The sequence below is a fragment of the Podarcis filfolensis genome (genome assembly GCF_964270895.1).
Source record: "Podarcis filfolensis genome assembly, chromosome: 6".
In the NCBI taxonomy this organism is placed as follows: Eukaryota; Metazoa; Chordata; class Lepidosauria; order Squamata; family Lacertidae; genus Podarcis; species Podarcis filfolensis.
The window spans coordinates 48,207,543-48,220,617 of record NC_139609.1 but is presented as its reverse complement, the minus strand read 5'-3'; the positions used below and the strand labels follow the sequence as shown (position 1 = coordinate 48,220,617).

The following is a 13,075-nucleotide window of genomic DNA, read 5'->3' as shown; positions in this document are numbered from 1 at the left end:
GAAGAGATGAATTAATTCAATTGTCCTTAATCATCACACATTGTGAGGACAGTTTCTAGTGCTTTGCATCACCAACACCCTGATAGTCAGGACAGATTTTGCATGTCTTTTTACTTTGAAGACAGATAATTGACTATCCAGGATTCTCAGGCTCTACCTACCCAAATCCAAGAAATACACAGCAAGTGAGGTTTGAGCAGATAAAGTCAAACTGTTTCCAAGCGAGGAAGAGTAACTGGTTCAGCCCTCCAACTGCTGATGGCTGTGACTTCAAGGAAAACTGCTTTCCTTCATACAGATTTTTCAAAGCACAATGGATGCCTCCGTGGTTTGGGAGGGTGAGGTGGAGGGTGCCCTAGCATTAAGTACAAGGAACTGGAAGAATGTTTTCACCTTTATGTTGTTACAGGATGCAATCAGAATTTCCAACGAGAATATGGAAATTAAGGTTAAGGGCTGTAGCTCAGTGGGGTAAAACACATGCTTCTAAGTCAAGAGGTTTTAGGTTCACACTTTCGGTATCTTCAGGTAGGACTGCCAAAGACTGTCTGAAATCCCAGAGAGCTACTGCCAGCTCAGTTGACATACCACCGTCAGCATAGTTAATGGTTTATTGTGAATGTGACTTTTTGAACTATTTTTCCTCCACCTTGCTAGTGCGTGGAGGAAACAAGAACATTGCCTACAGATTATAGCTTGCTGAGAGTGAAACAAACCATTAATCCTGGTTTGGATACAACCCTGAGCCCAAAGATAAAATGGTTTGCTGCCTCCACATGTTAAAAGGAAAGATCAAAGCTGATCCGAAAGGTCCATTCAAATTACAGCAGTGTAAACCAGACTCAGTGGGCCAATATAACTAGCTATGGCTTAAACAACAACTCAGCAGGCAGCCTGGTAAATAAAATTGCATGAGATGTAAGAATTATTTTAAATGGGTAAATTTTCCCCGGGATTAAAAAGTAGCATAATTGTGTGTTTTGTAAATGTTTACCGCAAATATCTCTGGTTTCAGAACACTACTAATCTTTACCTATCTATATATCAAGATTGTCAAGTAGGATAATGATACCATCTAGTGGTAAAATACTATATTTACAACATAAAAATAAATAGGTTGATCTGAAACAGAAGCATTTTAAAAAATTGAATTCTATATCATACATCTAATTTACACCCATCATCTTTGTGAAAACACTTCAGTGCATGTACTGTATCTGTTCAATGTGGAAAAAATTATTAGCTTCACTTAATATGCACTAATATGCTTAATAAGCTTTAAAAATTAATTATACAATAAATTATATTATTATATAATATGTTTGCAGATAGTCTTAATGTTGTGACAATAACAGTCATAAACACAATGCCAGCATACCAGACTAGCTATATTCTCAGAGCTAATGGGGATGTTTATAAGAAATGGGAACTCAGGAATGTTGTACTGTTATTGACATCAGTGAGGTTCCTCTTTGCACATTAGAAGAGCACCACAGAATACCTCTGTATTTCAGCAACTCTTGCTTCTTGTAAAATCCAAATTGTAACATGGTTAGCTGTAGGCATATGGGGACAATGTTATACCTGGAGTTCTGGTAATACAGCTGCATGGTTATTACTTGATCAAAAGCAGGCTGGTCCTCATTGTCCTCATCAGCTTGATTGATTTGCTGTTTGTATTTTTCCCACAGAAGGAACTTAGTCTCCCTAGAAGAGGAAGTTTGTAAGTATACATTTCTTTCTTGTCTTAATAGTAACTAAATCTATCAGATATATTTTTGGATCTTTTATATGTTTTGTAGGAACAAAGTGTGGGGCACATAAAAGCCCATGGTTACTGAGGATGATGGAATACTGTTGCGCATTAGGCATTTCCAGAAACATGGATGATACTGGGGAATTAGGCTTTTGGAAGCATTTGAATAAGAAACAAAGCAAGCTGTTAAAACCATCATGTTGAAAATTGAATGTATTTTACATTTTTATGTGGCATGTGGTCTTCATAATTTTAGCAGTACAGACATTTTATGCAGATTCATGATTTAAGGATTACTTGCCAATATGGTTGGTCAGTGGTAAAATGAAACTGTTTCTGGTTGGATTTGTGAGAGGTAAGTGAGCCTTCTACCTAATCCCGGACTGAAAATGAAAAACAGTAGTATAATTGAAAAACATGATCTGAATATTTATGTTATCTTTCAAGAAATAGGCTTAGATTTATGATGCTGCTGAGAGAAATCTTGTTAGTATTTCCTTTTTGTTAAGGACAATGCTTGATGCCTCTACGTCTGGTGTCTCTCCAGAACCTATTCTGGTGCATAGAGGCTCTAGCCACTGCAACACTCCCTATTGTTAAACTTCCATGAAACTATTTTGGATTTTTGCAATGCTGATGAAATGGTTGCAACAGTATTTTTATTAAAATTACAGAACATATTGGGTTGCTTGTAGGTAGACCAAATTATGCATTCTTTCTTTCTCAAAGTGTGTGTTGAGTATAGGTTTTTGGCAATTTTTGTAAATTATTTCTCAACTTATGAACCTTGTTTGCATTATCAGAGGCTCGGTCTTAAGTGGTAGTCATAGTTCTCTAGTCTTCATAGGCACCACAGGTCATCAGCTACACTTCTCAAATGAGAGATAATGTAGTAGTTGCGTTTATATGGTCTATTTCTGTCTTGGCTTGTATCTGTGGCTGTTTGCTTGTGAATATAAAACTAGTGACACACAACCTGTGTTCATGTTTACAGCAGAGAGAACTGGTTGTACGACACTTGATAGAGTCATTCTCACATTTTATTTCTAAGTTACCAATTCCAGTGTAGCTTACTCACTTTCTTCATATCTGTTTTAATGGCGTTAAATCTCCCAGGTAAGTGAATTCCTTCCTGAGGAAACTAGCATTGAACTCATACTCCTCTGATTTCTCCATGCTTTGGCAGCAACACTTACAAACAGGAAGGGTCAGAGGCTAAAAGAACTGGTATGAAACCTCCCTGAGTACTTTGTATAAATCCAGTAATTTATGGAACCTGTGCTTGACAAGTTGAAATATTTAACATAGAATAATAGAATAAACGGTATAGAAATAGTACATCATCCAGATATGTGTTTTCAAGAAATGTCATAAACTGCTGATTAAAGCATTGTTGGTCTAAACATTTGAGCAGTCCACAATGAAAGGAGGTGAAACAGATATTTAGACTGAGAAAGTAAATGTGCTTTCAATAATGAAAAAGTTGGAGTGAAGTTCACTCATTTAACTTTGAAAAGATATTTAAGCTGACGGCGCTGTGGGTAAAACCTCAGTGCCTAGGACTTGCCGATCGCATGGTCGGCGGTTCGAATCCCCGCGGCGGGGTGCGCTCCCGTCGTTCAGTCCCAGTGCCTGCCAACCTAGCAGTTCGAAAGCACCTTCGGGTGCAAGTAGATAAATAGGGACCGCTTACCAGCGGGAAGGTAAACGGCATTCCGTGTGCTGCGCTGGCTCGCCAGATGCAGCTTGTCACGCTGGCCACGTGACCCGGAAGTGTCTGCGGACAGCGCTGGCTCCCGGCCTATAGAGTGAAATGAGCGCACAACCCTAGAGTCTGGCAAGACTGGCCCGTACGGGCAGGGGTACCTTTACCTTTACCTTTAAAGTTGTTGAACAGCAAAACAATAAGTTGCTGCATTTGTCACAACCATTCAGTAAAATACTTTCTGTGTTCTCTTGAGCGTTTTATGTTTTATCAGTATACTATACTTTTCATATAGTGCTTTGGACTGGAATATTAATAAGTATTCTACATTCTACTGAGGTGCTGGAAGGGGCAATGGGCAGCTTTTAGCTCTGGTCACTCAAGGCTTTACCTGGCCTTCCAGTAGTGGGAGTCAGTTGCGTGCTCATAAAAAGGTAGCCTTCTGTGTACAGATTCTAACACTAAAGAAAATTTGAAGAGTTTCCCAAGTGCTCCTAATTTGAAAGTGTGGAGTGATAGCAACTCAGCCAAGGGGAGAGGCTCTCAAGAAGAGCCGCTCTAAAAATAACTACCTGTTTCTAAAAAGATAGGAGGTGCTGATTCAGAACTTGGAACGGCAAACTGTATTGCTGATGTTGCAACATGACTCCCCAAAATTGTATGAAGAAAGTCTGTGTTTCTGTTGAACAAGTAGTACATTCACCGTACCTGGGGGTGACTAGCTTTACATATATGTCAAGCTTTTAAGGCATAAGGAATTAGTGCAGTATTTTAGCAATACTTTAAAATGAGAAAATCTGGTACTATGCTTTCTGAATATCCATATTATAAATACTGATCAGCTGAAATAGCTTATATCATTTACATCCAAATACATTTGGGATATCTTTTAAATTTCACATTGGTAGTGTTTTTTCAGTGTGATATTATTATTATTAACAAAAAGTGTACTATATTTTCTTTCTTGAGGATAGCGTTTTATAATCAAGGAGCTTGCATCTTAGCTAACACGGGAGAACCATTAATATTTAAATAATATGTACTGTACTTTTAGTGTGTAAAGTACTTTCAGCCCCATTAGTTTCTATCCAGTAGTAGCTAATATCCAGTGGTTCCATAACGTGGCCTGGTTGAACGTTCACAACTTTACTCAGGTTTTGATGCATAGGAGTTGTTTGGGGCTAAACTTCATTATTATATCAATTTAACCAGAGTTGTTTTAGTGGGATATTGCTTGGGTGTGTGGACTTCTGCTGATTCCCCTGCACCCCCCTGGTAAGAACAGTTATACATAGTGAGGCAGAGAGAATGTAGATTACTTTAGAAGAACTTGATAAATCAGATTAAGAGGTGTCCCAATCCTGTCAGGTGCCAGTAGACTGACGAACTTTCTCAGAGTGCTGGTAACTTCAAGAAACTTCATGTTGTAGTTCTGCAGTTCAAAAGTATCAACCCTTCTGTTGAAATTAATCAAATAACCCCTTAATATGCTGTTTGGCACCTTTTTTGTATGTATGAGTTCGTCTTCATAGATTTTTGCTGACCATTCTTTAGAAGGTAACTTCTGGTACCTGAGTTGTTTTTTTTCTCTTTCTCTAAATTCATCTAAAAAGGTTTATCTTTAATTGAGACGTGTTTATTAAGAGACATTCTACAGCTACATTATGCAAGCATCATTTAGACTACTTTGGGTTAAGTTTTTGTCAGTGAGTCAGTCAAAAATGGCCTCATTCAAATAGTATCAGGATTATATCTGGGATACTAGTTTACATACTGACGTAACATGTTTTTTTTAAAAGGCCAGCATTATACATGGTTGTCTCTTGATTTGAGAATTAGTCTTTCTGATAGTATACAGGAAGTAATGGAAAATGTGCTGGCTGGTCATCCATGCTTTTGAAAGCTCATATTATTTGATCATACAATAATGTTACTGAGCAGTACATAAGGACAGATTGGGCACTGGAGTTTATTGCAGGGCTCATGTGACATTTTTTGAGTAGTAAAATGTATGCATCAGTATGCTTCCTGGGCTTCCAGTATAAGTGGCAATTTCTATACATGGTGGTTTTGACGATACTGATTAATAGTTTGGTATGCTTACACTGATCTTAGTCAGTGGCAAGAACTGTTGCTTCACAGCCAAAATGAATGAGTCAATATTTAGACAGGGGGAAAAGTTTATCCCAGGGGTCAGCAAACTTTTTCAGCAGGGGGCCGGTCCACTGTCCCTCAGACCTTGTGGGGGGCCGGACTATTTTTTTCGGGGGGGGGGGGGGAATGGATGAATTCCTATGCCCCACAAATAACCCAGAGATGCATTTTAAATAAAAGCACACATTCTACTCATTTAAAAACATGCTGATTCCCGGACCGTCTGCGGGCCGGATTTAGAAGGCGGGCCCGGGCCTTAGTTTGCCTACCCATGGTTTATAAGGGAGTTGGTTAATTCACACTGTTAAATCTCTTGCCTTAGAGCTCTCATCACCGTTGTCAGTTCTTTGTAGATCCAGAAAGAATTAAAGTATAGGTTGAAGCAAAGTCCTGTTTTCTCTTCCTGGAAAGCCCTGTATATAAAAAACCCAATACAGTATGCTTAAGTGCTATTGAGTGCAATATGAAAAATCCAGAATAAGGAAAAAGGTATGCGATCCAACCCCCATGTTAGAAATCCAAAAATCATTTTTTGGGGGGGTGGGGGTGGGGTGGGAATCCACAGCAGTCAGAGAGCAGCTGCCTGTGGCTTTCCTGGGGCTCTGGGTCAGCAGTCACTGTGTACTACTTTTGCAGTGTGAGCTTTCGTGTTGGTATGCGAGGCTTCTGCCAAAGTTTTTGCTCATGTGCCATTTCTCCCTCTCAGTCTCTGTTTCCTTGTGGCTTGCTGAAAGTGTTGCTGAAATGAACAAATGTTTTTCCGTGATTTGCCGTGCCTCAACTGTGAGTGATAATGGAAGTAAAATGTAGGCGGTGGAACAAAACGGTTCAGTCCCTATCTTCGGCTTCTCAGACCTTCCTCCTCATGCTGGCTGACTTCGGCTTGGTTGTTTCTGGATGCCATAAATAAGTTTGCAGAAGGCTTCTTAAACAATTGCCTTGTGATGTGATCTATCTGATAGATCTCGACTCCAGTTGAAGGCATAGTTATCTGTCATTGACTCTGCGGCTACGCAAGAAACTCAGGCTTGGATTTAACAGCACTTCCACTTTTCTGGCTTTAAGATCTATTCATTTAACACATCTAGCATTTCACACAGTGAAATGATGAAACGAAGAAGAGAGAGGTTTGGAGCCCCATCTCTACGGATCCAGTAAGGATTGTTGTGTGAAATAGACTCAGTGCTTAGCTTATCTATTGGAGTGAACAAATATAATATTAATCTGAATCTTGAGTGTCAGTCAAGCAATAGTTTAACAAATCCATGCTTTCATTTAAGCTTTTAGAATAGTCATACAGTTTGTCAGTCTTTTAAGCACAGATATAATTAATGTACTATCTCTTATTTTTATATAATGGGACAACTTAATTGTTCTGTTTTTGCTCTCTTTGGTATGAAGTGAATAAAAGTTCATATTGAGCTTTCTGGTCTATTTTATTTCATAATTCGTATTTGTAGGGCTATTGATTCCAATTAAATATTCAGTATAGCTGAATTGTGGAGATTAGTGCCTTAAGTATTAGGAGTAAGTAAAGTTAACCTCAAGTTTCTCCATTGATGTATAAGTTTTTCCACTTTTAATACACATCTCCACATATGAGAGCATCTTAGAAATAAAAAAATAAAATATTGTGACTGCAGTCTGCTGTGAGCCACTGCCATGGAAGAGAAAAGCCGCAGTCAGAGGTGCAGCTTGTGAGACTGTGGCCCATGGCTGCAAGTGACACTGAATGTGCATGGAATATGCCATTAAGTATGAAGATTATGTAAGTGGAGGGCTATCTAGTTTTTCAGTCTTTTATAAATTCCCATTCGATGCCTAAGAAGAGATTAGCAATTGATGTTTTTATTTAACCTGTCATTTACTCATTAGAGGAATTTGGGCTGATGCATAAAGATTCTATTATGTGTAGCTTTTATACTTTCCATGCCCAATCCAAAAAGAAGATACATGTGTCTCTTTAGGTGTAGGTCTGTTATTTGCTGTGTGCAACTTGTTTACTTTAAAAACAAACAAAAAGTATGTGACAGGATAATTTTGAAACTGACTGTTTCTGTTGTGGTGCTTTGTCAGAATCTCCTCTCCTTTCCTTTCCCACTGCCGAGGAAGTGATGGGCACCAGCATGTGTTCTCTCCTACTTCTGCTCCAGGTCTGCAGCATCTTAAAATCCCATTTAGTGCTGATTGTGCCCTTGCTACATCTCCTCTAGTGTTTTACCTCAACCCACAACCTCAGAGCAACCCTGGTAGCCCTTGCTGCAGCAACCCACTTCAGTGGAGGTAAGGAGGAATTTAAACTGGGAACATGCGTTCTTTAATCAGTAGTGCATAACCTTTAACTTGGGTCATTTCAATAGTAGGCTTAGACTTTAAGGTATCTCTGTAGCATTCAAAATTTCGTCAGGGTCATGAAACATCTAAAATAAGAAAGGCAGCATTATTCAGAAACCTTGTTATTATCAGTCATAGTAGACCAATTATCTCCTCCCAGTTCAATAAGCATGGTCAAAATCATTTGTATGCATGCGCCCCCCTTGTCTTTGCCACAGTTCTGTGTAATGCTTTTCTCATTTATAGATGGGCCCTTAACAGAACTATACTTGTTTACAGAAGCATTATTTCTCAATTTTTAATTTTAATTAACTTTCCTTTTTAGTCATAACAGCTATGGGCAGAGCACTGCCTTCCTGCTTCTGCCCCCACTTCCCCCCAAAAAAGAACTTTGCAAGCTCATTCAGGGCTGATCCTGTCGTTAGGCAGAGTGAGGTGACCGCATTAGGTGGTGGATGCTAGGTGAGAGTAGTGGCAACCACCAACTAATGCGGCGCCACATTGCTTCACCCACTGCATCACAGACACCATTTGAAACAACCCCCAAATTGAGCAAGCCAGCAGAAAGCTCAGACGGCATATGCCAGCAGGCATTGCACACATGCATACATTGCTCAGCTTACATGATGCACACAGCCACATTGCAGCATTTGTTTGAGTGGACAGCAAACGGGTGTTAGGTTGAGTGGTGAGGTAAGTTGCTGAAGGACAGAGCCAAGAATGGCATGTGGGCTGCCGTTCATCTCCCCAACTAGCTTGCTGTCCTCATGTGTGGTTTAGGATAGTCTTGTCACCAGCACTGAAGAATTTGCCTGATTGACTTCTTCATGTTGTAGCAGATACTAGTGTGTTCTTACTACATGTCCTTTGCCACACTGAGCAAAGGAGGAAGGGCAGGATATAAAGTTAAGAATAATAAAGAAATATAATTTATTGTTGTTGTTGTTGTTGTTATCACCACCACCACCAGCAGCATCACTATTTCTTATATGGCTTTCAACATAAATTCCCAGGAAGCGTTACAACAATGTAAATACAATATTAAAATCAGTTAAAACAATTAAAAACAGTCAAAAGAAATAAGGTGGGTCCTAAAACATACATCTCACCATCTGCTACCTCATTCTGTTATTTTGTCCTGCACCCCTGGCAGCAGAAAGGCTTGAGCTGACCCTGCGTCCTCTTGAATGACTTCCGCATTTACGTATTGCCTTTGCTCTATTTAGTGAATACAGACTGGAAGAAGGTGTGTCAATATAGATCCGGGGGGAGAGTGGCTGAAGCATACAGATGTTGGCCTCTTCTCACCTCCTCTACAATTTTAAAACATAATTCTTACAGTCTTTCTATCTTTAACAAGATATATTATTTTCTAAAATACAGTGGTACCTCGGGTTACAAACTTAATTCGTTCCCCGTTCTTAACCCAAAACTGTTCTTAACCTGAGGTGCGCTCTCGCTAATGAGGCCTCCTGCTGCCTCTGGCCTGCGATTTCTGTTCTCATCTTGGGGCAAAGTTCGCAACCCGAGGTAACTACTTCCGAGTTAGCGGAGTTTGTAACCTGAAGCGTTTGCAACCCGAAGTGTTTGTAACCCAAGGTACCACTTTAAGTTACATTCAGCCCATCCCTAAAATGCTTTCTTTTTCACATGTTCCTTGTTTTAAGTGAATTAAATTTGCTATCATAATATCTGCTCATTTGTTCTTTCAAGTCAGCCTTTGGTAGTTTCACTATTTTTAATCCTCTTTAGTAGAACCTTTCCTCAGGCTTCCTGTTAACCAGCTGTTATGTTTGCATGTAGAGTAATAATTCAAACAAATTTGTGCATGCAAACATAAGGCCAGTTTTTCCTACTAAGTTGAGATAGATGCTTTGTTATGAACTACTCCTTTGTGGGCAGTGCACAAACAATTCTAGGTACTTGTTTGGTTGCATAAAGTTGTCCTATGAGGCAATTTGACGCTCTGTCATACTTATAACACCATGAAATAATGCCAACAAGCAGGCAGCAGCTCAGGGAAGAAGGTGCAACTTCTTTCACCTTCTTTCACTCAAACCAGGTTTGTTAACTTCATCATGCATACCATATCCCAAATTTTAGCTAAGCAAGAGTTTGAAGAAAATAGTGGAGTCAGTGATGGTGCTTTTCAGTTCTGACATATTGTCAGTTTGGCTGCCAGAAGCAGATAAGTAATAATTTCTATGTCTTTCTCTCATATACTAATACAGAATTAAAAAATATTTGAATCTTTACACATGACTGCACATAAGAGATGATATTCAGTGAAGTTTTATTCAGTCACCCCATTGAAATTAATGTACATGACTTTAAGTTAGGTCCATTAATTTTAATAGGTTTACTCTGAGTATAAGTTGGATGAATCCCACCCAGTGTTTTTTTAATCTAGTATAGTATTTTTTTCTATAGATCAAGAGTTGTGTTACCTGTGAAGGCTTCTAGTCTTGACAGAGCAACAATATGGGTGGGTTGATGAATCCACTGTCACATCCTATGGCTTCTTGGCTCATGTGGACTAGAGCAGAAGGTTAGGCGTGGGCTCTCCTCATGTTTTCCTGGGCCAACTCCAGGGTAATGCAGCTGAGGGGCCTGAGGGATGAAACCCTCTGGGGAACCACAGGGATTTGCCTGCAACAATTGAGAGAGATATCAAAGTTTATTTTGAACACATGGTGTGCCAAAATGAAATTATTGCATCAAAACGTCTGTATGAAAGTTCAGTTATAAAATAGAACAAATCTGTAATATTTGGTTGGGTAAAACCTTCAAGTTATAAAGAGGAAGCATTGGATAATATGCAGAAACTTACATAAAAACCTTAGGCCTACTTTGTGCAGCAGTGTAACACCTGACCTCCTGACAAATGAGTTAAAAAAAGAAGGAAAAGGAAGTGATACTAATATGCTCTTTAAAGAACACTTAAGGTGGAATTCAAATGTTCCTTTTGTGCAAGCCTTTCAGCTTGCTAGATTGAACAATCCTCTCTCCTACCCCCCTAAAGGGCTTCCACTAATGGGGTTCATTAAGTGAGTTCTGCCCTTAAAGTTGCACCTTAACTGGTAGAAGTTTGAAAGGCTGAGTCTTAAGAAGTCAACAAGTAAAATTTTTGATAAAGCCTCTGTGTTGGAATCTGTTTTATTGCTTTTTTTTTTAAGAGACTTAATTGTTTTAAGCTCTTGTTTTTATATGTTTTATGATCTTTTATGCCATCTTGTCCCAAAAGATGGAAAATCTTTTAATAACTAATATTGATGTTGATTTCAGCTTTTACTAGGGTGATCATAGCTTTTTGTAGTTTCAGAGGTTCTGCCTTTCTGCTTTGTAAATACACAATAGATGATAATCTGTTGATATGTAGTTGTGTCTAAAAGCACAGCTCTGTAATGATAATTTTCGAATTCCTTGCTTCACCTGTGCAGCTCTTAATCCTATTTTATCCATTTGTTCTTTGTTGTCGTTTTATTTACTTGGATACCAGTCGGTTGCTTTTGCTGCTGATTTGGAATCTAAGTTCATCCTGTCAAGTTATTTTCTGACAGCTACATTTGAACACCCACAATTGAGCTACGTTGTAGCTACCTTAGCTCTGTAGGGAATTACATTGTCTGGTAATAACATTACATTGATTTGTCTGTGTTCTTCCATAAATGTTTACATAGGGTTTTTTCCTTTCCTCTTGTTCTGGCGTAGTCAGCCTTTCTGTGCGAACAAACAGCTGTCTGCTTGCCTGATCCAGTTCTCTTGTAACAGTATCTGATAAAAGAAGTTTCCAACTTTAGGGAGGTCAAATATACTTGGAGACAAACATTTTGTACCTCACATGTGTCAGTTAATATAAAATTTTATAACAGTTTTGTAATTGCTTGAAACCAGACATTTAAATATGACCATGATAGCCTTGATTAACATTCAGGAACGAGGATTACCCTTGTTTATTGATGTCTAATAACAAATGAAAACATCACAAAGCTCCAGTTTCTATAATACCAGAAGTTTGGTTTTAAAGTATTTTCTGTGCTTACTTAGGCGAAGAGTAGAGAAGGAGGGAGAAATAAGAGAGCCAGTACAAGCAAGATCTTGATGATAGAGTACCACTATTATTTACCCTGACAATTAATTTGTGACAGGGCCTGGTACATATGCCATAACTTGTTCAGCTCAGCTGCTGGAGAGAGTTAAACAGCCTGACTGCTGGGTAAAAAGGGCAGATTCTACATTAAGGATAAATAGAAAGGAATGGGGGGGGGGAGACACACACTGCAAATTATATAAATATATAGTTCAACCATGTTTGCAGTATTGTGTACAGTTCTTCTTGCTGCACTTCAAAAAGGATATTGTAATGCTGGAATAGGTGCTGAAAAGGGCAACCAGAATAACCAATGAGCTTGAGCAACTCCCTTGTGAGGAAAGGTTACAACACTTAATGCTTTCTAGTTTAGAAATAGGGTGACTAAGCAGGGGCATGACAGAGGTGCATAAAATTATGCATGGTGTAAAGAAAGTAGGGAGAGAGAAGCATTTCTTTCTCATATAATGCTAGACTTCAGGGTCATCTAAAAAGCTGACTATTGGTACTTCTTTGAAATCCACTACCACAAAATGACCACTGACTGGTTTTCAAAAGGGATTATACAAATTAATGGAGGATTAAGGCTATCAGTGACTGCTAGGCACACTTGGTGTAGTGAATCTCTGACTGGAAAAATCAGACTTTTAGTAATTAGAGGTATCTGAACTTCTAGCAAGTTGTAAGATCAGCTAGTCATCATCAGATTTGCCTAACCTTAGCCCACCACTTATCCTCCGTTCTAATTGTATTTATTTATTTAAATATTTCTATACCACTGTATCATAAAAATATCAATGCAGTTTACAGCAATATAAAAACATAAAACCAAACAATAAAATTGTAAAAAGTTATAACCAAGTTAACTTTTAGTTGCAAAAAGCAAGTAAAAACAAGTTTCCCAGGTATGCCTCAGCAGCTGCGTCAAAGTCCATGCTTTTAAGAGCAATCTAAAAGCACCTTGATATTCCAGATTTGTTGCTGTTAAGCGATCAAGGAGGGTAGTTAATACATCTTTATAACAGAAGTGACTGGA

At 38.7% G+C, this 13,075-nt stretch overlaps 1 protein-coding gene across 17 annotated transcripts in view; it reads left to right on the top strand.

Annotated features, from left to right (window-relative positions):
- MAST2 (microtubule associated serine/threonine kinase 2) overlaps positions 1 to 13,075 on the top strand; it is a 150,743-nt gene that overhangs the window by 63,450 nt on the left and 74,218 nt on the right. For 8 of the 17 annotated variants that reach the window (XR_014549532.1, XR_014549533.1, XM_083620184.1 and 5 more), the window contains one exon: positions 1,692 to 1,723. Coding sequence is in view for 9 of the 17 variants with exons in the window: in XM_083620184.1 (XP_083476310.1) it covers positions 1,692 to 1,723 (32 nt within the window). In the remaining 8 variants the exon portion in view is untranslated. Of the gene's footprint in view, positions 1 to 1,691; positions 1,724 to 6,254; positions 6,770 to 7,691; positions 7,899 to 13,075 lie in introns of those variants that run through there. The other 9 variants (XR_014549534.1, XR_014549535.1, XM_083620183.1 and 6 more) reach the window with 5 other exon arrangements.